Consider the following 27,108-nt stretch of genomic DNA (forward strand, 5'->3'; position numbering starts at 1 on the left):
TTTCTCCCCATCCTCGCCAATACTTATTGTTTCTTGTGTTTTTTTTATTTTACCCATTCTGACAGTTATGAGGTGGTATCTCATTGTAGTTTTGATTTGCACTTCCCTGATGATGAGTGATGTTGAGCATATTTTCTTTAAAAAAGAAAGATGTTATTTATTTATTCATGAGAGATACAGAGAGAGAGAGAGAGAGGCAGAGATACAGGCAGAGGAGAAGCAGACTCCCTGCAATGAGCCTGATGCAGGACTTGATCCCAGGACCCCAGGATCACGACCTGAATCAAAGGCAGACGCTCAACCACTGAGCTACCCAGGTGTCCCTGTTGAGCATATTTTCATGTGTCTTTTGGCCATCTGGATATCTTCTTTGAAGAACGTATGTTCATTTCTTCTGTTGATTTTTAAATTAGATTATTTGGGGTTTTTTGGGTGTCAATTTATCTAAGTTATTTATGTATTTTGAATACTAACTCTTTATCAGATATGTCATTTGCAAATATCTTCTCCCATTCAGTGGGATGCCTTTTAGATGTGTTTATTGTTTCTTTTTATTTTAATGTAGTCCCAAACATTTATTTTTGCTTTTGTTCTTGTTACCCTTGCCCCAGGAGATATATCTAGAGGGAAGTTGCTATAGTGGATGTCAAAATAGTTACTACTTGTGTTCTTTTCCAGGATTTTGGTGGTTTCAGGTCTCACATTTGGTCTTTAAATTCATCTTTAAACTTTTTTGTATTACCTCTTGTCTCTTTTCTATTCTTTATTAACCTATGTTAAATGTGGCTATACCTATTCTCCCTTGAGAACTATTTTAATTTTGTATTGCTACCATAACAAATTACCACAAACTTCTTAGCCAAAAACAATACCCATTTTTGTTTTCCCACAGTTCTGTTGTTCAGAACACATAGCAGGCTCAGCTTAGGGTCTCACAAGTGAAAAGTTAAGGTTGCCTGGTCCAGATTCTTCACTGGAGGATCCGAGTAAAAGTCCACTTCAAGTAGTTAGCCAAATTTAGATTCTTGTGGTTATAGTAATAAAGTTTCTGTTTTCTTCCTAATTGTCAGCCAGGGACCACTCTTAGCTCCTAAAAGTTGCTCATATTCTTTCTCTGTCAAATGTCTTCCTCCACCTTTACACTAGTGATAATTTATTGAATCCTTTTCATGCCTCAAATGTCTCAGACTTCCTCTTCTGCTACCAAATACAGAAAGCTCTGTGCTTTTAAGGGCCCATCTGGAGAATTTGGGATCATCTTCCCTATTTTAAGTTATGGTGCCTCATAACATATCATAATTAAAGGAGTGATAAGTCATTATATTCAAGTGTGCTGAGCATTAGAGTGGGTCATCTTTCACTGGACATTTAAAATTTTCTGCCTACCATAAGCACTTTATAATTTAGTCTTTATTCATTTCCTGTCTCTCCTGAATTTGATTAGCTCCTGCTTCACATCTTCCTGTTATTTGTCCTTTTTATTTGGAGTTGTTTTTTTTTTTTAATTTTATGAATCATGGTGTTCTTCTAATTCTACAATCACTTATTTAAATATAAAATCCCTGAGGTGCTGGGTTAAAATTTTCCTCTGCTTTGTCTGTAGATATGTGTGTGTGTACGTGTGCTTTCCAATGGTTTTGTTTGCTGAACTGATTCTCATTTTTTTTTCCTGAATCGGCAATAGAAGACACTTTGAGATGAGTAGGGTAAGGTGATCCCATGGCTTACTTGACTTCATACTTCAAGACCACCTTCTTTTGCTGTCATTATGACATGTGGATTTTATTATTTTTATTGTTGGTGGTGGTAGTGGTAGTTTTTTTTTTTTTAACAAATAGTACATTTTTTTACAAGTCTGGTTTCTTCTGATTCTTTGACACAATCTTGGTTCACGAGAGCCCTTTATTTGTAGTCAGCCCCTTTTCCCCCTTCACCATTAAATATTCAAAGGAAACATTTCCTCTCAAAGGTGCCTCACTCTCTTCCTAAGGGAGTTGACCACCTCTGGCACTGTACTTTTTCCATGCTCCTTTCTCTGGATACCTTAATAACTGATGCTCTAATCTACCCAGTCTCAAATTTTTTTCAGTGTTTACCATCTCAGAATTTAACCTCAAAAACTGTCTACAAATTAATAAAAATAATATCATTAACTTAAAAGGAAAAAAAAAAGGTCAAAATGATAGTTCACAAAAGAAGGAATACAAATACCACTTAAGTATATGAAAAGACATTCAACCTCACAAATAATAGAATTATAAGCTAAGACTAAAATAAGAGACCTATTTTACTGATTAAATTTCCAAAAATGAAAATATTTCATAGTTTATCTTGTTAGCTAATGGTATGGGGAAAGAGACAACTCTTAAAGATTGTTGTTGAGGGTGCTATTTGAACCAATTCCTGTGGATAATGGAGAACCTGGTAATAGGATATGCCCCCAGATTTGGCTTCAGGATGGATGGGGCTGTTAGGTGGGAATTTTTCACTATTAGCATATTTTCATTAAAAATTTACTTTTCAGTTTCTTTAAAAAATGCAACATTTCCTTTGTTACTTCATACTGTAGATGGATAACAACTGTTATCCATCAGTGGGGGCAGCAGTACTTTATTCTGAGTGTCATTTTGCAACATAAGAGCACTCCAGAGGAAATGAATACCAAGGACAAAAATCTAGGGAAATTCTGGCATTTAACGGAAAGTAAAAGAGTGAATAGAGGTACAAAAGCAAGACCAGGAAAAGGCCTTCAAATAAAATCTCAAGATGACTGGTCATAAATAGTATTCAATACTATATTGTGTTCGAGCCAGATAATGATTGAAAGCCAGGAGATTATTGATAACACTAATAACAACCTTTTTCTGAGAAATAAAAGAAAACTGGGAGCACAGTAGAGAAAGGGATGAGGCTGTGTTGAGAAAATGAGAATAGTTTATGATACTACTGAAATATTTGTATTAGAGAAGGAGAAGAAGTAAGTTACAGGTAGACATAGAGTACACAAATGTGCACACAAAGACTACCTCTATGTAAATCTCCCAATAATGCAATAAATGGATTATGTAAATATAACATGCATAATGATATTATAAATAATGTTAGTTTGGAATTTCAGGAAAGGATGTAATCCTTCATGGAGACTTTTATTTGACAAATAAGAGACTAGCATACCCAAAGCCACAATTCAAATTAATGACTTATTCATGTTATGTGCTTTATACATTGTAGACATAATAAATGGTAAATAAAGACATTGGTGACTACAAAGTCAAATTAGGCAGCAATACTTTGTACAATTTGGATTACAAATAAATCTATATTAGTAAAGAAAACCAGGAGCCAGAAGCAATGTAATAGCTTTTTCAAATTAGCCACCAAGGTAGTCAATTACAATTGTACTTAATAGACTAGTGAACAGAAGGGTTTTTGAGACTGGGAATGATTACAATGCTGTTGCATAAATCGTAGCTTCAAAAAAGCACTGAAGTAAAAGATGCCCAGTTAATCATTATGATATTGTTCGTGTGTGTATGAAGAATAACTTAGGAAGTCCCTGAATTCTGATAAGACTGAATATAATGAGATTGAACTCCTCCGTTCCATAAGAGTTTTCTTTGGCCATTATCATAATGGACTTTTAAGGAAGAAGCAGATATTATAACTAGAATTCATGTATACAACAAAGCCATTTTCATTTCTTTGCAATAGTTGTTTCATATGAGAAGAACATGAGAAATAACCTTATAGTATTGACAGCAAAGTAGGTTTGACAGCTGACTGTTGCAAAGACTCCTGTGTAATTATCCCACCTAACCTCTGGCTCAGGATAAGTGTTTCTCATATGACCCATACTTCTGAAAATACTGAATTTCAAAATGTCTGTTCCATGTATATAGCTATTGACATCTGCAATTATTTAACCTTCCAGTTCTAGAGTCCCATTGGTGATTCTTCCATCAAAAACCAAGAATGGAGCAAAGCTAATAACAGGCAAGCCCTCATTCATGCTGTTTTATTTATTTTTTTCTCCCTGCTGCATCTAGGGATGCCTTCCACTTTATGCCTCTTGGCAACTGCAGCTCTTTCTGGCAATAATATGAGACAAGTTTAACTGAATTTCGAATGTATGGGACTTGACTCCCAGAAAGGGTGTTCTATTTATACTGAACTTTTTTATAAAAATGAAAAGTTGGATCTGGAGAACAGAAATGGAGGAGAACTGTATTCATAGTAGGATAAGGAGATTAAATATAAAGGGCTATGGGATTCATCTTTTATGAGGTGCTGCTGGAAAGGAGAAAAGCTTTTAAAAAGTGGTGACCATGACATAAATTCCATATTTAGGCAGGTGAGATATTATGAATAACAAAGAGTATGTGAAACAGCATTGGGCATAAGTGAGAAGATTCAAGAGTTGTAGTCAGGTTGACAGTCATCTAAAGGGTTAAGCCATACCTGTGCATCATAGTAACAGCAGTGATCTGTGTTGAGTAACCGTTTGTCCATTACAAAGTCTATTTGCATTAGGATGCTATTTGCTTCTTACACAGGCTAGGAAGTTAAGTATCCTTATAATTTTATGATCAGGTAAGTGAAGTTCAAGGAAGACTAGTTATTTGTTCATAATCACACAGCCTGCTAGTGAGTGCTGCCTGTGCAACTCCCCAGTTCTGTCTCTTCCTCCTCTTTCCTCTTTATCATATTTGGGTAAAGGTTAGATCCACTTGTGTTTTGTTTTTGACACTTTTAATCATACCTCTAACATTGCTCTGTGGCATTATATTCTGGCAGTTGACATGTAAAGGAGTTCATTCCCACATTCTTTGCTGACAAAACTTGTAGTGTTATTGTCACATTATAAACATGTTTATATTTATAAAGAAATAAAAATTATTAGACCTTTATTTTCTAAACATGGCCTCTTTTTACCAAGGAAAGTTATTGGATTGCTGGATTGATTGATTGATTGATTGGATTGTTGGCATTTAAACCATTTGCTCTTTTAGTGATTCAGATTAGTGGCTCTTCTTTCTAGTCAAAAAAATCTAAAAATTACTATCTACTGGAATTTATACTAAAATTACATAAAAAGGATTGAAAAGACACCAACTGTGAAATATGCATGTCACAGAATAACATGGTCTCTCCCCAAAAATGTCTACTTCTGCCTTTATTTTTTTTAAGTTGTATTTATTTATTTGAGAGAGAGAAAAACAACACACAAGATTCAGAGGAGGGGCAGATGGCGAGGGAGAGGGATTCTTTAAGCAGACTGCCCACTGAGTATGGAGCCTAGTGCAGGGCTCGATCTCACAATGCTGAGATCATGACCTGAGCCAAAACCTAGAGTCAAATGTTTAACTGACTGAGCCACCCAGGCACTCTATAATTCTGCCTTTAAATTAAACCAACTCACTGTTTAAATACTTTTTTTTTGGTTTTAGAATATCAATAAAAGACTTTGATCATAGCTAGAAAAATGCAAAAGTGCCTTACTTTATTAAATGTGCCATGCTTATACAGTGTTATTTGTACTATTTGGAAATATAACTCTATATTTGTGTACCTCTTTATTTACCTCATGGGAGACTTTTTGGAGTTTATGTATAATGTAGATAAAACACTGAGCTATTTGTTTCCTAAACTACTGTATTGACCACGATCTAGTCAGTTAAAGCAAATTCATTCCAAGTATTTCAGTAGGGGAAATTTAATACACAAAATGGGTTATAAATATGGTAGAAGAGCTGAAATGGCATAACATGAGGCATTCCAGGGGTCAGCAACAGCAGGAAGCCACAGACATCCCTCTATTTGGAGGGAAAAAGAAAGCAAGGAAGTGAAATAACCAACTCTAGGACCTGAAATGACAGATCCTCTCTTGGAAAAATTCAACCTTGAAGTCAGCCAGTGTTAGAGCCTGGTAAATGGCTGACATATTTATAGAATAAAGTGGTGAATGAGACGGATAAAACTCCCACTCTCATGGTGCTTACACTGTATGGAGGACAAAATATATACCTATAAACAGAAAAAATGAAAATATCAATTAGCAATCATTGACAAGATAAATATAAAACAGAGTGGTGAAGAATTATAAACCTTTATTATTCTCATAGATTTTTTGTATTGATTTGATTTTTGAAACACTGTATTGAAATAGTGTTTCTTAATTATTGAGTTTTTGGTGCCCTCTCACTCATCTTATGCTAGTCTTGTTGGGGTGAGCCTGTGATGTCCGAAAGAAGTCCTAGGTATTTTGTGTGAGCAGCTAGGGGAATGGAGTGGCAATCGGTGACATATAGAAAGCTAGGGAGAGTAGCATTGAGGGAAAAAGTAAAGATTTACTTGTGGGGCACCTTAGGTTTCAAGTAGCTTTTTAGATTTCGGATAGATTTGTTAAATAGGCAACTGGATACACAAATGTAGAGTTCAGAGAGGATTCAGAGCTGGAGATACAAACACAGGAGACAACACACGGAGATGATATTTAAAATAAGAGGGTTAAATATGATCAGATCCAGGGAGATTAGATGAGAGAATACGTAAAAGCTTTTTAAAAATAGTGCCTTTACTGAGATTTAATTCACATGCTGTATAATTCCTGCATTTAAAGTGTATAATTCATTGTTTTTTAACTGTAATCACATATACCTAACATAAAATATACTCTTTTAACCATTTGTGATCATATGCTTTAGTGGCACTAAATACATTGACAATGTGGTGCAACCATCTCCACTATTCATTTTCAGATTTTTTTGTTTGTCATTCCAAGTTCTGTGCAAATTAAATACAAACTCCCCATTCCTTTCTTTCCCCCAGTTTAGGTAACTTCTCTTTTACATTTGTCTCTTTGGATTCGCCTATTCTAACTATATAAGTGTAGTTGTACAAGTTTGTCCTTTTGTGTCTGGCTTACTTCACTCAGCATAACATTTTTAAGTTTCATCCATGTTGCATCAGGTATCATAACGTTATTCTTTTTAAAGGCCAAGTTGTATTCTGTTGCATTTATATACCACATTCTGTTTATCCATTCATATTTTGATGGACTTTGAGTTCTTTTTATGTTTTGGTATTATAAATAATGCTACTATGAACAAGTAATGCTACTATGAACACTGATACACCAGTATCTCTTTAAGTCCTTACTTTCAATTCTTTTAGGTATATACCTAGGAGTGGAACTGCTAGATCATATGGTAACTCTGTATTTAACTTTTTGAGGAACTGCCAAGCTGGTTTTCCATTGCAGCTGCACCATTTTATATTCCTACTAGTGAGGCACTAGGGTTCCATTTTTTCTACATCTTTGCCAAAACTTGTTGTTTTCCATTTTTTTATAATAGCCATTCCAGTGTCTGTGAAGTGGTATTGTATAAAGCTTTTTGTACAATATTCCTCCCTCCACCATTTCCTCTCAGTAAAATATAAGCTCCATAAAAGAAAGTACTCTGCTTGTTCACTGCTTTATCCCCAGCTGGGCCAGACTTAGTCTTTGCTCAAAAAATATGTATTGACTGAATTAATGAATTTTAAATGTTCAGTAAGTGATAATTGGCTCATTTAATAAATGATGTTATACATCCATGCCTATGTTAGGTTGTGTATTCTCTGCTGGACTTAATGGTTTTATTTTGTTTTTATCAAATGTCATGCCTTTGCTCAGGGAAGGATAAGAGGAAATATATTGAATTTATATAGAAAGAAACTGTCTCAAACCAGTATGGGAGAAAAGTCAGTGAAAGAGTTCAAAAGTGAAATTAGAGTGTTGTGGAAAAGGCAAGCAAGAGCTAATGTGTTACCTTCACATTTGAGCACCAGGCTGGTGGTATGAACATGTTGAGTCAAGGGTGGTAGCTGCAATGTCTTTTTTGGGGAGCATTTCTGGCTTCTATTTACTTTTCCTCCAAAACTTTCTTGGGTGAGGAAGTTTTCGTGTATACAGGTATGCTGTTTTGTCTCCTTTGTGTCTGCAGAAATTAGGCTAGTTTCTATATATGCTAAATTCAAAGAGGTCACTCTTCCTATGAAACTCAGAAAAAAAAACTCAGGATCATGAATTTTGGTAAGCATTATATATTTAAAATGGTACCAGTCTCTAGAGTCTGGAAATATGCACCTTATCAATTTTATGGAATTGATTCACTTTCTGCCTTATACGTGTAATTTGAAATATGATATAAATGTCCTTAATAATTAAGATTATCTACCATCTTCTCAGTTAATTTCATTTATTGTATTTTTCTTCTGGAGTTAAGGAAAGCAAAGCTCTTACCAAGAAATATCATTCTGCAAAGCAAAACTGAATAAAGAATATGCTGTTATGACATTTAGGGACATATTTAAAGAAATATTAACAGAAAAGAAAAACCCAGTGATTATGAAGGCTGTTACCTGACACTGTCCATTTTTGGTTTCTATACAGTAGGGGAAAATAAAGTATGTTTTTATGTTTATATGTTATTAATCTAACTCTGAAAAATGTATTTGTGAATGAGTATAATTTCCCCTAATTCTGGTACTTCTCTGTCTTCCTTAAAGATTAACATAGATTTTGTTTTACTCTGTTACAACTTTCTCTGGAATTTTCATTGTAAAATGAGGAGGTAGGGTTTAAGATTAGCTGAACATCTGGATCCTGGGTCACTGCTTCTCTACAATAGCCTAGGAGCAAGATTTAATAGTGTAAACACTATTATACTCACTGTAGAAAAAAAAACTGCCTGGGTAATGCTTGGAGAGAAAAAAAATGATTTACAGTGGACCCAAATGTGGCTCACACATGTATTCTCCCTTTTTTTTATCTTTCAAATCAAGAAGGTCAACTACAGTTAGAAGAAAGTCTGTTACAAACACGGTGAAAGAATGAGATAATCAGGTGATTGCAGATAGCTCTTCAGTGCCAGGAAATCTTTACAGCTCTGTTTTATTTTTTTGATGGACCTGGAAGACACATTTTCTTGCCACATCCACTATCAAGAAGTATGTGCTGTTTCAAAGAAGCATAAAACAAGAGGGGATAGAAACTAGTTTATTTGGTGTAGATGAGAGCTGTTTGAAGGGATCGAGCAAAGAAGAAATGTAATCAGAACTATATAGACCTTAATGAATAGTTAATTTTTTCATTTATTTCACAAACATTTACTGAGAGTGCCTACTCTATGCCTGGCACCGTACTAGGCACCTAATTTAAAAAATCATTAGGCCTTTTAAGTCTTGAGCCACAATAGTCAGTGAACACATTTTTATAATGCCTTAGTCTCCTTGCGCCAGCAGAAACTGGTATTCAAAAGGGTAGACAGAGCTTAAAAGATTAAAAATAGCAGTGCTTGATATGTCAGAAAATTAAACATAAAATATCCATATGACCCAACATTTCCATTACTAGGTATATTCCCAAAAGTATCAAAAGAAGGAACTCAAACAAATACTTGGACATGGACTTTCATAGCAGCATTATTTTCAGTAGCTAAAATGTGGAAACAAATTCAAATGTCCATCTGCTCATGTTCAAATGAACTATATTTGTGTATCTACACAGTGAGCTATTAGCCACGAAAAGGAATGAAGTACAGATGCATACTCCAATATGGGTGAATCTTGAACACATCATGCTAAGTAAAAGAAGTCATACACAAAAAACCACACATTATGTGATTCCTTTTATATGAAATATTCCTAATAAGCAAATCCATGAAGACAGCAGATTGATGGTTGTTAGGGGCTGTGGGAATGAGGAAATAGGGAGCACTTGCTAATAGTTATGGGTTTCTTTTGGGGATGATAAAAATGCCATAGAACTAGATAGAGGTTGCACAGCATCATTAATGTACTGAATGATGCTTAATTGTACACTTTCAAATATTAATAGTTAATTTTATGTTGTATTTTACCTGTTAAAAAATAGATCTCTAAGAATCCAAACAGCATGCAGCTCTCTTATATACTGTGAGAAGAATATATATTAACAGAGGGGACAGCAAAATAAATGGAAATAAAGGATTGCAAATTGAGATTGTTTCTAGGAAAATAAAGGGATAAGATGGATAGGCTTTCCTGAAGAACTTATTTGTAATTTAGGTGACCTTTGAACCCATGTCTTAGGCCTCAGTTTCCTTCAGAGGCATGTTTTTATTTTTGTTTTTCTGTCCCCTTCTTTTCTCCTCCCTCAAGAAGAGGTCAGGAAGGAGACTCTGTGATCTAGTTGTGAAGTTCAAAAGTCCTCATGCCCAAGAATAACTCAGAGAAATACTGGATGAGGATTCCATTCACCGAGGCCTTCTCAACTCTAATATTTCAGGAAGCTTAGCATGAAAAACAGAGATGGCAAAATTATACTAATTACTTACCACCAAAAAGGACAAAAATAATTATTTTGAATTTATAGTTAGCAGAAGACTGTGAATGAAGTTCAGGTTACCAGTTAAATTTTTGGAAACCAGAATTTCAAATGAGAAGGCAATAAACTGGCATTTTTAGTGTTATCACTTGCTCAGTGGTCTTTCTGTAATCTTTTTACAAGGGCTGATTTCAAGCAAAGTTAAATCAATAAGTCCTCCAGAGCTCTTCTCAAAAGAAAACCTAATCCAAACAAATTTTACATTTAGTGCCAGTAGCTGTAAGCATAATATGTATAAGAAAGAAAAGATATAACAGAGGGGCCACACGCATAGCTTCAGGCATCACCATAAACACAGATAGAAAAAATTAAAATCTAGAAAAAATTGAAAGGCTTTCAGATTAGAAGTAAACTAGCAAAGCATATTTAAGGTTTAACAAACTGTACGATGTTCCCTCCGTAATCTAACCCTTACATGTTTTTTATTCCTAACATTTTATTTTCACCACTAATGATTGGACACTATGAGAAAATTTGTGGTAAAGGAACCACCTTCCAGATGGTTCAGTTCTGTTCAGATCTGAACTAACTGAACCTTCAGATCTGCTGTCCTTCCATGCCCAAGTATTTGAGACACTTTAAAAATACTGTGTACTTTTATTTTTACAAAACATTTATGTACAAAAGATTATGGCTTAAAAAAATGACCAGTGAATGTTAGAGTAGACCCTATATAACAGAGAAGAGAGAACAGCTTAATCCTTTAAAAACATTGATCAAATTCCTATCTGTCTTTCTCAGCAGTTCATAATGTGGGAAAAGATCTCCAAATACTATGGCAATGTTATTATTTTTCCTAGGGACCTGAGAATTAACAGACGGGTCAAGTGTTTAGTGATACTGTTAGAGGATCTATTTAACAATCATGCTACTGGTAATTCTGTTAGAGTAGGAGAGGGACATTCAGCACCAAATATTATCATGCAGAGGAGGTATAATTACAGAATAATTGTAACTGTGCTACCCTCAGTGTGGTGTCATGTGGTCTTTTTTTTTTTAATGTGGTCTTTATTATAGTTTATCAGCTAAACAGGTAATATACAAAATTTCCCTTCTCACACCTCATTTTATTTTTTTAAGATTTTAAAAAATTTATTTATTTATTAGAGACACACAGAGAGAGGCAGAGACATAGGCAGAGGGAGAAGCAGGCTCCTCACGGGGATCCTGATGCAGACTCAGTCCCAGAACCCTGGGATCACAACCTGAGCCAAAGGCAGACACTCAACCACTGAGCCACCCAGGTGCCCCTCACACCTCATTTTCTTTCTTACCTCCTGTCTGGACCACCCACATTTCCACACCTCGATCTGTAGTTGTGCAATGTTGTCATCCTTTAAAACATGAATGTAAATCTGTGATAGCTCCCATGAGTGCCAATTCAGAATCTTGGTCTATTTCAAGGTAGCAGACTGCAAAGAAACCTGTGGAGAACTTGAACGCCCTGTACTGACTTCCAAAGTCTGTACTTACAGAAGTTATTTTCATTTTATATTTGTCATATATTTGCTTCTTAATTATGTTCATATTATATTTGTTAGTTCTCAATCTTTATATTGGTTTCAGGTTACGTTTTTTCCTCTCTTGTAAGGCAGGACTCTGGGCAGTCCTTTCAGTAGCTACCTCATTTACAAGGATGTAAGTTTGTGGGGCACCTGGGTGGCTCAGTGGTTGAACATCTGCCTTTGGCTCAGGTCATGATCCTGGTAGCCTGAGAATGAGTCTCACATCAGACTCCCCACAAGGAGCCTGCTTCTTCCTCTGCCTATGTTTCTGCCTCTCTCTGTGTGTCTCTCATGAATAAGTAAATAAAATCTTTAAAAAATGTAAGTTTGTAAAAAGTAGTAGAAAGAGCTGGAGAAAACCTACAGGACCTGTGATTTGCTCCCTTTTAGTCCTTACTAAACATAGGGGAGCTTAAGGACCTGAATTTTCAAAGAAATCCAGGTTAGATCACATTTTCCCTTTCTCCCAAAGACATCTATTTGGAGGTATAAAAGAAGAGAAAACCGGGGGCTAAGAGTGAGTAACTTTCTTTTGTTTTAAACGGTGTTAAATATATTTGCATATATAGTTTTTGTGTGCTGACCCAGCACTAATGATCTCCAGTAGCGTATAGAATTAGAAGTGAGTCAATATGAGTTGTAACCCCATTTTTGCCACTAAATAGGTAGTAGAACTTGGGTAAGTCATTGACTTCTTTAGGCATTGGGTTGCTTTGTTATGACCTCAGCAGGTGAAAAGAAGGAAATCTGTGTGACTTTGATTTGTAAAATACATTTTGTGTCCTTGGCGTATACTACAGGTCACCTCTGCCAGAGAAAAGTAGTTTTTTTTTAATTCATTAAATATTGATTGTATTGTATTTTTATTTATTATTGAAGTGTAGTTGAACTAGGTCTTTTTAAAATCCACAATAATATCATTTCTTCCCTGGAGAGGACACTTCAGTGTTGAGTCTCAGTTAAGAACAACTGTTTAAAAAAAAAAAAAAACTGTTTTCTCTACATATATGTATATCCTGTCTTTCTAGCCATTTTATTAACATCAAAACCAACAGTCATGCTGGATTGTTGCCTTGTTGCCTAGATTGCAGCCCATCTGTTCTCAACAATAGAATATGAGTAAATACGTGCTGATGATTTTCACCGTACATCCTATAGGAGCATTTGCCTTACCCCATTTACCCCGTTGCATGGTATTTCCCTGATGGCACAGAGCCACAGTGCCATAGCAGTTGTGCTGCAAATTTGATGATGGCGGATGGTGCTCTTTACTTTGAGAGTGTGTAATTCCCCTCAGGGGGATCACATGTTTATTAATGTGTCGCAAGTTGCTTGCTTCCTGTTATCTCTTCTCAGTAAATAGGAGTATAGTGTTCATAGGATGCTGCTTTATTTTTAGCTTTTTAAATCACCTCCTGATGAACAGAAACAGTAAACAAGTATTAAAACATTGAAAGTAATTTGGAAATAGTGCTATCCTGGGGAGTCTGGAATTCCAGACATTACCAGACAGTTGTAAATCAGCAGTCACCTCACAGAGATGAGGAATAAAAGTTGGGAAAGTAAGAACATCAAAGTGTGCTGATCTGGAGCCAGTTTCTGGAAATTAGGGGTCAGTTGCATTTATAAAAGAGGAGAAGGGGACAACTGGGGTGAGGAGTTTGTATTTTTCATCAAGTGTACTCACTCTTCTCCAGCCCACTCAGATATTCCAGATGAAAAACAGAAGGATTTATCTGGATTCTTTGCCTGGAACTAATTAAACACCAAAGAACTGAAGGCATCCTCATGGTCATGTTGTCTATCTCACCTGCCTTTTAAACACCCAGGGTGGCTAGACTGGAAAATGGAAATCTAAAGAAAATAGTGCAGAGGGATGCATTACTGATGATGAGATCTAACACTTCCTGAGTGCTCCTGGAAGATGGTCACTGCCCAAAGCTCTTTTTGTGTTTTTGCATGTTTGACTCCCAGACCAACCTTTGAGGTCTTGAGTATTATTTTCTTCTTATATACACGAGTAGATGGAAGCCTAAGGATTCAGGTGACTTTCCCTAATTTTCAAAAGTAATGAGTGATCAAGCTGGAATATAAACCTCTCACAGTTGGGTTTTGGAGATCTTGCTCTCAACCCTGTCTGTATAAAATATGCTGGGCATTTAATGGAAGAAGGTATGGGAAAACAAACAAACAACAGCAATCAGTAGTTTGAGGAGAAGGAAAACCCAAGACTCGGGAGTTTAAAAGATTAATGTGGAGTTCCCATGTAGAATTTACTGATTTACTTCTTAGGAAAGTATGTTCTTTAAGAATTCTAATGTGTACAATTATCAGAATTATTCTAAAATATGCATATTTTCTTACTATACATTGGAAAGTGTCCTAGGATAGTTAATTGCTTAACTTAGGTTATTATTTTTTTCTGATAATATTATCTGAAAATAAGCCCATGAAGAGCATGCTCTAGTCTGTGCTGGAGTAAAATTAATAAATAATGCATGAGCAATATTTCTGGCAAAACCAAAGAGGCTATTTTTTTCTACTTGGGTGTGAAGCTCAAGCTAAAATTTAGCACACTTTCTTTTCTCTCAAAGCTGTTTCTTTTTCCATATTTTCCATGCTGAGAGATTGACTCTAGTTTTCATATACTCATCTGACAAAAGTTCTTCATCATCTTGGATACCTCTCTTTCCTTTACTCCTTCACTCTCATATCAATTCTATATCTTAACTATAATTTGAACATGGTTCCTCCTTTCTGTCTCAATGGCCATTGCCTTTGGAGCTGCCATTTTTCTCCTGAATGAATGATGTTGTTTTCTGATTATCTCACTGCACTTAGTCCTTGGTTCTCTCCAACCCATTTTTCTCACTGTGATCAAAAAAAATCTTTTCAAAATCCAAATGTCTTCAATTACTAGCATAAAGTCCACATTCTGCTGTGGCTTACCTGCCTCTCCTTCAGGCTTCTGCACAACTCTCCAGTCTCAATCCCCACTGTCCCTTCATAACTACTTCATAATCCAGCCAAACTAAGGTATTTGCAATTCCTCCAACACATCAAGTTGTTGCATGTCTTCAAGACTGTGCATACTATTCCCTGAAAAAGCCTTTCTTAAAATTGCCATATTCTTACTCATTCTGTAAGACAACCAGGTATCACAACTTTTGAAGTCTCGTTTCTCTCTTTGACACTCCTGTGGTAGCACACAGTAGTTCTTTGTAGTGCTTCTCACATTGACATTCACCTATTTACTTGTGTATCATTTCTCCTGGATTGTGAGGAGCCAAGAGCAGGGAGTTTATTTTATCATTCAAACAAAATCTCTGAACACATTCTTTCAGGAACTTTTTATTGATTGACTTTGTTTAAAGGTTAAGGGTTTCACCTATGAAGTTTATTTTATTTTGCTTTATTTATTTTATTTTTAAAGGGAGAGAGAGAGAGGAAAGGGAGGGGCATAGGGAGAAGTAAAGAGAGAATCATAAGCAAGTTCAACATGTAGTGTAGAGCCCGATGGAGGGCTTGATCTCACAACCTGGAAATCATGATCTGAGCTGAAATCAAAAGTTGGTAATTAACAGACTGAGCCACCTGAGCTCCCCTCTTCCCAACCTATAAAGCATTTTAGACCTGCTTGTAGGCTATTATACAAAGGTAAAGACAGCCACATTTAATAAGTCTACCTAATAATTTTGTGGTAGTTTTCTTTGTTACCCAATATAAAGCTGAGTAAATAACTATAAAGGAAAACTCTACTTTTCTCCTCATTCTCAGTACTTCTGAAATGGAGTATGTAGGGTTTTTTCCCACCACACCAAGCAATTTTGTAATACCAGCTGGATGTGCTACAGTTCAAATCTGTTCTGATACTATCTGCTTGGAGATAATATCACACCCCACAGGGTAAGACTCAATCCCACAAGACTGCCCCTGCCTCACAATTCAGATATCAATTGCAAGTCCAGATTGTCACCTGTGCTTCTGACAGACTGACTGTAAATCAGAGGTTCTTACAACCCCCTCCTTGGATTCAATCATTTGCTAGAATGGCTCACAAAACCCAGGAAAACAGTTTACTTACTATTGTTGGGTATTTCAGAGGATAGAAATGAATGGTCAGATGGAAGAGATGTGTGGGGCAAAGTGTGGAGGAAGAGGCACAGAACTTCCATGTCGTCTCCAGGCATGCCACCCTCCCAGCACCTCCATATATTCATCAACCCAAACTCATCAAATCTTTTTTGTTTTAGAGTTTTTATAGAGCATAGCCTGAAATTCCTGCCCTCTTGCCTGAAGGTCAGTGGAGAGAGTTAAAAATTCCAACCTTCTGCACACTTGGTCTTTCTGATAACCAGCCCCATCCCCACCGAGGCTTGCCAGGGACTTCACCCCAAAGCATCTCCTTAACATAAATTCAAAGACAATTAAAAGGGGTTTACTTTGAATAACAAAAGACACTCCTATTACTCAGGCAGTTCTGAGTTTCAGGAAATCTGTGCCAGCCAAGACCAACTATATGTTTGATTATGCCATAACCAACCTACCTATTTCTGGCTATTCTCATCATGTCATATAGGCATTTTTAAAATAAAGCAAGAATTTAAATCAAAGAGTTGCTTAAATGTCAAGCATCTTGGCTAAATAAGGAGGAAGACTTGGGGGCTATGATCTGTGTACACCAATGTGGAGCGAGAAGTGCCAACATTACTGAGTACCAGTAACAGGCCAAACAGATTTTAATTCATTATCCCATTTAATACTCAAACACCCTCCACCTAAAGTTCCAAGGTGTTAAATGGGTTGCACAAAGTTACAGAAATAGTAAGCAGTAAAACTCAAAGACAGGACTTTGATACCCAAGTATACAAGTGAGCCATTGGGCACTTACCAAGTAAGACATTCTGTACAAAACCTTGAATTTAATGTTTTATGCTTCTCTTTATTCTCACTGCCTATATCAGCATGACTGACCCATAGCAGTGCTCAGTGCATGTCCAGAGACATAAACAGCAGAGAGAGTGCAGTTTACAAAACAAAAAACAAAAAACAAAAACAAAACTTCCTTTGGTCTACTCTTTCAGAGATCTCTGAACTTGATTTCTGTTCTCTTGTATTTCAAGTTATAAACCTGATTTAGGAACCAACAGGTTGTAAAATGACATACTGATATAATGAACTGATTCCATAGAATCTACCAGGATGGAGTTGTCCTTACATAATACATTAGAATAATTCTCTTGTCTGACAACCTGGACTCCAGGTCCCAACCCAAATGGGTCTGGGTTTGTAAAGATAATAATCTTGCTGTATTTTTATCCGAGAATGTTTTCTTCCCAGACTCATCAATAAGCTCTCCACTTATCAAGACAACCAGTACTGTAAGAATTGAGCAGCTTTATTCTTCTCCTTCCATTATGCTTAATAGATCAGTTACATTTTTCTACTTCTCTGTTGAGTTTGCCAAGTTTACCATAAACCCAAGGTTGACTTCCTTCCTGACCTAAATCTACCTTTTTTTTTTTTTTTACATTTCTAGATACAGAAATCCTTATTGAACATTTTTTTCAAAAAAGAATTGTATATAATACAAAACTTTTTCTAGCAAATGAAAAATATACAAATGGTTTCACAGAACCAAGCAGTGTTTAGCTGAGTGATAAGAGAGAACCCTGTGGAATAAGCCATGATACCATAACATTAATTAGTGGAGTTTTTCTTTTTCTTTCTCTCTCTCTTCCTCCTCTTCCTTCTCTCTCTGTCTCTGCCTCTGTCTCTCTGTCTGCCCCCTTTAGTGAAGTAAACATACTGCGTGGCAGCACTTACTTTTTGTTCACACCAGACCATGTATTTATTCTGCTTCATTACAGAAACTCTACATACTGTATGAAAGTATCCATCTCACTGACCGTGGGTGAAAATGATACTGGACTCTGCTACAATTCCAAGATGAAATACTTTGACAAAGCTGAACTTAGCAAAAGCAAGGAAATTTCATGCCGTGACATAGAAGATTTTTTACTACCAACTAGAGAACCTGAAATCCTATGGTATAAGGTATGTACTGTGAATGATTTTGTTCCTTATAAATAGACTAATCTGTATCTTATTCTTGGACAAGTTGGATAAAAAAGTTATATGAATATGATGAAGTTTGGCTCTGCCCTCCTAAAATACAGCAAGTTGTGCTGGTCATTAAGTTTTCAAACCAATAGCTTTTATAAATCCTAGTCAATATTTGCATTAGCGATCCATTACAGTAAGCTGTTGTGTTTACATTTGTATCTAGTTTATATAATTCCTTCAAGTCTATTATAATCTGTGTTGATAATTTCAGGAACTAACATACATTAAGCATCCATTTCAGAGCTCTTGATAAAAACGTTCCTAATGTTTCCAAACAAGGAAAAGATTGATTTACTTCCATGAAAAAAAATGATACACTAGCTTTATGAAAAGTTCTGTTTAATGGAAGTATCTTTGTGTAGATTCTAATCCTATTCACATAAAGCATATATATTTTTAAAAATCTGATGAAAATTCATAACATTATAAAAATAGCACTAGGTAAACTTTTTTCAAAGGCCAAAAGAAATTTTAGATTTAAGGAGAATTATCCAACCCCTGTACTTCCTATCACATAATTGACTTTCTCTGAATTTTAAGATGAGAATGTACCCTTCAGCTTATTTATACCATCAAAGGAATTTCTGTTTTTGAGTGTATTCAAGAAAATACAAGTACTATGAACATCTGTCTGGAACATAATATCTTTGATTTAAAGGGTACTAGTATAAAATTTGCTTTGTTCAACTCCCTGGAAATAGGAATGTAGGAAGCATGACCTCTTAGTAACTATATCCACCAATATTAGTATGTCTCTGAGTAATGCTTAATTTTGATTCTTGATAACAATCAGTGGAGGATTTAGAATAGCAAGGAAACTGTTGAAATTTTTTATACTTTTCTGTTGAATTTCTATCCTAAACACTGTCAAACAGCCCTCAAATATTAGCACCACTGATCTCTGTTTCTGCGCAGATGAGGTTTATTTTTCCCTTTTTCAAATTATGTGAGGATTTCTCACCCTGATTCTTGCTGGTTTGCCTGCTCTCCACAAGCCCTGATGATTGTCTCAAAGGGGAGAGGTATTAGGGGAGTCTGACCCAAGATCCCTAAGAACAGAAGTTTTTTTTTTTTTTTCTGGTACTCATGTGTGTACCTTCACCTTCATCTTCTACACATGCACACTCAGACACACACTCAATATTTAAAATGGCTGACCTTACATTGCCCCTTTATTCATGTTTCCACCATCACCCCAATCACTGTGACCTTCAGCTATAAAGACTGTCACTAGTGGAATGATTGGAGGAAATGTGGTATAAATGGAACTTGAAAGTCTTCCAGATTATTTTTCCATAGTCATGACAATATGTAGCCCATGTATTCAGTATATAACTTTTATTATGACAGTTTATGCAACTAATATGAGGATATAAGATGTATATTTTTGTCCGAAATAACTGGATAATTGTCTCCCACTTACTTGAAGGCATTGAACCACATAATCAAAATAATAGTCTGCAAAAATTTTATTTAGCAATAAATATTTTTAGAAATAATACTATCTCTGAGCAATGTCGAAGGGCTTAAAGCTATTTTATCTTCATGGCATTGATTTCAAATCTGGCAAGAGGAAATAGACTTCTGTTCTGCCAAAAAGAGAAAGCTCCTGAGCCAACATCATTATAATCCAAAGCTTAATTTAGAGACCATAATTTGGTAGACCCATCAACAATGAAAATAGATATTTATGGTACTGTAAAGACCTTGTATATAAATGTTGGCCATTTCTTTCACAAATTGTGGAATATATGTGCTATGAAGAGATAGAATTATTTCTAAATGTAGTATTAAAAGATTTAAAATATTAAAATAGCATTTTCCTCTACAGAATTTTCTACTTTATGCTAAAGTAATATATCTTATATTTTATGCTATCAGTATCAAGATGGTTAATTTCACAGTCATCAAATGTGTAGTATTTGCTTCTAAAAATGATGTTAGGAGTAATCTTTTGTTGTTGTTGTTGTTAGGAGTAATCTTAACAAACATCCCTTATATCTTTTAAATCAATATATATCTGATTTGGAGATACTAATCTTAGAAGTTAATAAAATGGCTCTTGCTAGGGGCAGCTGGGTGACTCAGTCATTTAAGCATCTGACTCTTGATTTTGGCTCGGGACATGGTCTCAAAGTCATAAGAGTCATGAGATCAAGCCCCCTGTGGAGCCCCATGTGGAGCTCCATGCTGGGCATGAAGCCTGCTTAGGACTCTTTCTCTCCCTCTCCCTCTGCCCCACCCCTGCACATGCACCTACAGGCACGTGCGTGTGTGTGTGCTATCTCACTCCAAAGGAAAAAAAAAAAAAAAAGATTACTCTTGCTAAAAAAAAAAAATACTCTTCACATTGAGGTAGCTGACTTCCAGGAGATGTGGAGAAGGTATGAAAATTTTTAGAATTAATCCTAAACTCTTTAGCGCTTTAAAATACAACTTTAGAAGCTTTTGGTTTCATTATTTAAAATACTTTTCTCTGCTTTTCAATTATTGTACTTACTACAGACATTCTGTGTTTTTCATGCAGGAATGTAGGACAAAAACATGGAGGCCAAGTATCGTATTCAAAAGAGATACACTGCTTATAAGAGAAGTCAGAGAAGATGACATTGGAAATTACACCTGTGAATTAAAATATGGAGGCTTTGTTGTGAGAAGAACTACTGAATTAACTGTTACAGGTAATCATAGTCTCCAATATTTCATTTGCAAGTAGTGAAACTACCATTTTAAGTTGACTTTTTGTGCTGCATATTGATTTTTTCCAATCTATGCAATGAAAGAAGTACTTAACCAAATGCTGAGTGGATTCCTATAAGGTAAAATTTATTCCTCCTTGCTTTTAAATCATCCTGTGCTGAAATGCATTTGAAAGGTTAAAGAAAATATGCTTAGGGAATTACAGAAATGTTAGCTGTTGAAAGTACTTGAAATAATGAGTTTACAGTTTCAGAAAATTATGCTTGTATTTTGTAATGGTATCATTTTTGGAAACACTTTCTAAGGTGTTGAAATAGAATATATGAAATCTACCTCTGTCTTCCTGTCTTGCTCCAAATTAGAAAATTTGCTATTTTTCTGATTTATCACTCTGTGAATCTGACATATATGTTCTCATGAATTTGAAAATAACATAATTGCAGGTACAATAATTGAATAATTGTATGAGGTGCAGTGAATGGTGTCATTCCTGTCTCTGGTTGCTAAGGTAGAAGGGCATTTGAGCAAGATTGAGAACTCCATCTATAATAATGAATCTACAGCTCACTAGTCACATGACCTTATTGGAATCACCACAGCCTTCACAATATCAATTTATTCATGTATAAAATGGCAGTGATAAAATTTGCCCTTGTATAGTTCATTGGATTTTTGCAAGGATCTAATGAGGTAACATAAGTTGAGTGAAATCAGCTTGTATAACAGAATTATATCCAGATGTGCATTTTGGTCATTGTATGTCAGGTAACATACCTCTTTTTACTTTATAGTTTGCATCTCTAAAAGTGGTTCCAAGAGAACAAAAAAAGGGGGAGAAACAAGAGCAATATTAGAGAGTTAGACATTGTTCTTATCTTACTGAGAGAGATTCTTCTTGATGACTTTTTGCATGATCATATTTATGAAACATATACAAATAAGTTGACAAAGGATATCTTATACATTAAAGAGATTTTCATTTGTTCATTGATTCACTTAATATAGTTTTCCTGTTTATGAAGGGTTTTGTGCTAGTCACCTTTGTCTTATAAAAATTGTCTTTACTTTCAAACTTTGAAATTATGATATATTTAGACATAAATATTACAATTCAATTTCAGGAAATCCGCTTGATGAATAGTAGTTATTCTGATCTAAAGAAAATTTGGTTAAATTAAAAAGGTAGTCTTTGGTAATGCCTTTGATAAATATTAGACCCAGTAAATAACTGCCACTTGGCAATATATGATATACTTAAACAGTAAACATGCATTCAGTCTTGTATTATGTACATATGGTATGCGTATGTGTGATGTATAAGTAGTTTGGTTTTCAATTTTGATGTGTTTAATAATAGGTCTCTATATAGTGAATTACAATGAACACTTTATCACTCTACCTCATCTGTTTCATGGAACAGTGAAAAATATAACTGTTTATACCTGGGTTTTCTTTGCAATAAATATTGAGGTTTTTTAATTATTTATTTTTTGCTTTTAATTTATACTGAAGTAGATTTTCCAAGAGTAGATATAGAGACAAGGGAATTTAAAAATATAATAAAAAATATCTATTCTGTAAAGACTATAGATTATACTTCTAGCCTTTATTCTTTGGAGTATAGAGAGCTAATCCTTAGTAAGCACATCTCTTCTTTTCCTAGAAACATTAGGATACTAAACCACTATCTAGTAAGAGATAATGAAAAAAATCTCACAGACTAGAAACTGGCTCCCAGATGGAGAAGTGACTTAAATGAGGCTATTTTATATGACCAATAATAGAATTATTTTCCTCTAAATGCTACCCGGGGCTGCTATTTTTGTAACTTCATTTCTCCAAAAATATCTTTTATTTACTTGAAAAGAAGGAATAATTATTCTGTATTATCCAAGAGGAAGTAGATGAAAGTTTTAATGAAAATTTTCATTCAACTGATTATCCTGAATACCTCTAATTTAAGGAGCCTTACCTATGACATTGATTTGGGCATATAAATTATAAAGCGAAGTTTGCTTATATACAAAATTTTGGGTGAATTGGAGAGCTGCATGACCAATAATTAAAAATGGTATATATTCAAATACATTTTAGGTATTAACAAGTCTATTGTCAAGATATGTTTTTTTCATAATTGTGCTTTAGTGTAACACTAAATTTGGCCTGTGTTCAAATTAAACAACGTGTCTTAGAATCCAAATTATATCTCTTACTATAGCAGCAAAGGTGGGAAGTTCTCTGGATGATAATTAACCAGTATTGTGCATCTTGATTTTCTGCATATCATGATCATACTGTATTTAATGTAAATATTATGCAAAGTATGATATTATTATTTTAGTGGATGTGCATTAGCCAATGGTAAGCATTTTGAAGTGTGTTAGAACGTGTTTCTTTAAAATAAGAAATAATTCTATATGTGAAGAGAAAAGAACATTTCTAAATAAAGAAAGTGGCTAAATGTGCAGGCAATGTTGTGAGCTTTTATGGGAGATCTTTCACTTATTAAAAGTGTATGTGTCTACTCAAGTAAAATAGTGGTTCAGGAAAACAGACCATGGGGCTCCTAGGTGGCTCAGTCACTTAAGCGTGTCCCTTTGGTCACGATCTCAGGGTCTCTCAAGATTGAGCCCCACTTTGGGCTCCCTGTTCAAGGAAGAGTCTGCTTCTCCCTCTCCTTCTGCCTCCCCCCACCACCCTCCTGCTCATGCGCACACTCTCTCTCCATCTCTCTCTTTCTCAAATAAATTAAATATTTTCAAAAAATGAAATAAATAAAAGGAAAACATATCACAATGAAAAAAATAATAAACCTGTTCATCACTGTTAGTATACTTTCAACATTGTTATTTTTTTAATGTAAGATGTTTTGGCATCTGTAGCCTCCACTCTCTAAGCCTCAGCCACACTGAAATTTTTACTGTTCTCCAAATATCCTCCCTCTGAGCCCTTATTCATGGGGTGCTCCCCCCGGAATGCTTTTTCTTGCACATTGTCACAGGGCTGATTCTTACTCTTCCTTCAAGGCACAGCTAAAATGTTCCCTTTGTCTTGAGGCATGTAGTTCTTCATGCCTCTGTAGCACTTTTAGAATCTCTGTTGCAGCACCTACCACATTGCCTTGTCACTGTCGATGCTCCCGTTCTTCCATGAAAACACGAGCTACTTATAGTCAAAGGAATGTCTTCTTTTTTAATAAGCATTTTATTTTAGACCACTTTTACATTTATAGAAAACTTATAAAGACAGTAGAGAGAGATACCATATACCCCACATCCAGTTTCCCCTGTTATTAATACCTAACATTAGTATGGCACATTTATTACCATTAATGAATCAATATCAATACATTATCAACTATAGTCCATATTACATATTTTATTCAGATTTCCTTAGTTTTATGCTTAATGGTCCTCTTTTTGGTTTTAGGATCCCATCCAGGATAGCACATTACATTTAATTGTCATGTCTCTTTAGGTTCCTTTTGGCTGTGTCTGTTACTAACTTCCCTCGTTTCTGATGATCTTGACGATTTCAAGGAGTACTGCACATGGAGTTTGTAGAATATCCTTCAGCTGTGATTTGTTGGATATTTTTCTCATGATTATACTTAGATCATATGTTCTTGGAAAATCACAGAGGTCAAATCACAACTTAGCATTCTATCAGCGTGACTTCCCACTACTGCTATTGACCTTTAATCACCTGTGGTAGTGTTTGTCAGGTTTTGCTACTGCAACGCTACTTGTTGCCCCTCTTTTCCACGCTACAGCCTTTGTAAGGAAGTCACAATCTACAGTTCACATTTAAGGAGTGAAGAGTTATGCCCTCACCTCTTTGAAGGCTAAGTATTTAAATATTTTGAATTTTTCTCTATTTCCACATTTATCTACTTATTCAATTATCTATCTATCTTAGTATGGACTCCTGTGTATTTATTATATAGTTTGGTTTATAATCCAACATCACATTATTTTGTTTCCCAAATTGTTGTAGCTTTGACCCTTAGAAGCTCTTTTAGTTGACTCCTTTGTCCCTCTGATATACCCTGTGTGTGTGTGTGTGTGTGTGTGTGTGTGTGTGTGTGTGTGTGTTTGAACACTTTCTTATTCTTGGACCCCACAAGATGTTCCAGGACTATCTTGAGTATTTCCTGCTCAAGCCCTAGAATTAGCTATTTCTTCCAAAGAGCCATTGTTCCTTTTATTAGAGAATGGTGCTAGAAACTAAGGTCTGGGCATAGGAAGTTCTCATTGCTACTGGAGTATAGTTGCTTCTAAGACCTCTCAGTTGACAGAACAAGGAGATTTATATGTTTTAATCCAGGTATTTGCACCTCCATAAATACTGCTAAATGTAACCATCTGTATCTGTATTAAACTAAACATAAATTCATACTTGAGATATCTCTGGCTCTAATCCATTACCACGGAGATCATTCTAGCCACTTCCCCTTGCTTATCTATGACCTCCCTGCCTAGTAGTGAGAAACCTGCTTCCCACCATCTTTTATCCATTTACTTAATTTTTCATTTCCAGTATAGATGTATGAGATCAGAATTGTTGGCCTTTACTCCTGTGAGAAGCAACTTTATCAAATAGATAAATGCTTATGTACAATTTATTTTGCCTTTAGTCTCACAGACTCTATTCACTTTCATATTTACATAGCACTTTTTCCCCCACCTGACTTCAGTGAGGCCATGTCATATATTTGTAATATAGTTTGGTTGTTTTATCACATTCTGCATTCCATCCTGAGATCTTCCACCCTCCTAAATGATGTCTTTAAAAATTTGTATAGGGGATCCCTGGGTGGCGCAGCGGTTTGGCGCCTGCCTTTGGCCCAGGGCGCGATCCTGGAGACCCGGGATCGAGTCCCACGTCGGGCTCCCGGTGCATGGAGCCTGCTTCTCCCTCTGCCTGTGTCTCTGCCTCTCTCTGTCTCTCTGTGACTAGCATAAATAAATAAATAAAAAATTAAAAAAATTAAAAATTTGTATACATTAAAGTTTATGGGGGAAGAGAAATAATTTTCCCTCTACCCTTCTCAGTTTTTGGCTGAGACTCCCTGTAATAAAAGATTAACAAGAGAAAAACAAATAGAAATGTATTACCATGACTACCGCATATATACATGGAAGATACCCAGAGAAACTGAATACCCCCTTGAGAAGGCCCAAACCACCCCCTTAAATACCATCTTCAATTAAAGACAAAAGATTGGACAGGGAGCACTTATGGGAGGTTACCAGGAAAAGCATGGTTAACAAGGGTAAGTCTAAGTCCATGCTTTCCTTCTCCAATGACAAGAGTTGCTGGATATTTCAGAGTCATCGTTCTCTACTTGGTACAGAGAGACACCTTTACAGATGGATATTTCCCCTGTAAATGTAAATTTCCCTTACAAAAAGGTAACTCCTACTTTGTTTTCACAGTTTCTCCTATGAGTGCAGTTTCTCAAAATAATCCTCAAAGAGACATATTTTGAGCTAGCATATCCTGGTATACCATTTATTCCCACCTTTGAAACTTCCCAAGGAAGTTTCACAGCAGAAGCTGAGTTAGGAGATTGCTCTATTCCTCAATGAGCCAGTACTAGTCTGAGAATAGGGTAGTTCAGTTAAAGAGTTGTGTCTGGTTTTAGGAGGTAGCGGTGCAGGTGAACTCTCAGAGTTAGGTCTGTTTGGTGTACGCAATTAGGTATTTAATAAGAGACATTTCTCTGTAAACACAAGAAAAACAAAGGTTAATGTTTTGAGCATATTAGAAACTTAATTTGTGAGTTCTGAGGGCAGTAAATTGAGAATATTTTTAGATGTTGGACTCAGAGAATCTTTTTGGGTTTTGTAGTAAAAAACAGCTATCAAAATTTACCATTTAGCCATATTTAAGTGTACATTTTAGTGGAATTAAGTACATTCACATTTTTGTGTAACCATCACCACTACCTATCTCTAGAACTTTTTCATGTTTCCAAACTTTCTACCCATTAAACAGTAACTCTCCATTTTTTCCTTTCCCCAACCCCTGGCAACCATCACTCTATCTTCTGTAACTATGAATCTGACCTTTCTAGGTACTTCATATAAGTGGCATCATGTAATATTTGTCCTTGCTTATGTGACTTATTTCACTTGGCATAATTAATACCATTCAGGGTTCACCAATAAGAGCTCATTTGTTTCTATCACTCAATAATTTTTCATTGTATGGCCATACCATGGTTTTTCCATTCATCTATTGAATGGTGCATCTTAGGTGCTTCCAGGTTTTGGAGATTATGAATAAAGCCTATTATATAATTTTCATGCAGTTTTTTTTGTGGACATACATTTTCATATTAGTTTAGCAAATACCTAGGAATGT

At 35.4% G+C, this 27,108-nt stretch overlaps 1 protein-coding gene across 2 annotated transcripts in view; it reads left to right on the forward strand.

The window, feature by feature from the left end:
* Positions 1–27,108, forward strand: part of IL1RAPL1 (interleukin 1 receptor accessory protein like 1) — a 1,371,532-nt gene that overhangs the window by 794,601 nt on the left and 549,823 nt on the right. For both annotated transcript variants that reach the window (XM_072744238.1, XM_072744239.1), the window contains exons 5-6: positions 17,784–17,970; positions 20,567–20,720. In XM_072744238.1, the coding sequence (XP_072600339.1) occupies positions 17,784–17,970; positions 20,567–20,720 (341 nt within the window). The remainder of the gene's footprint in view (positions 1–17,783; positions 17,971–20,566; positions 20,721–27,108) is intronic.

Source organism: Vulpes vulpes, chromosome X, assembly GCF_048418805.1.
Source record: "Vulpes vulpes isolate BD-2025 chromosome X, VulVul3, whole genome shotgun sequence".
NCBI lineage: Eukaryota > Metazoa > Chordata > Mammalia > Carnivora > Canidae > Vulpes > Vulpes vulpes.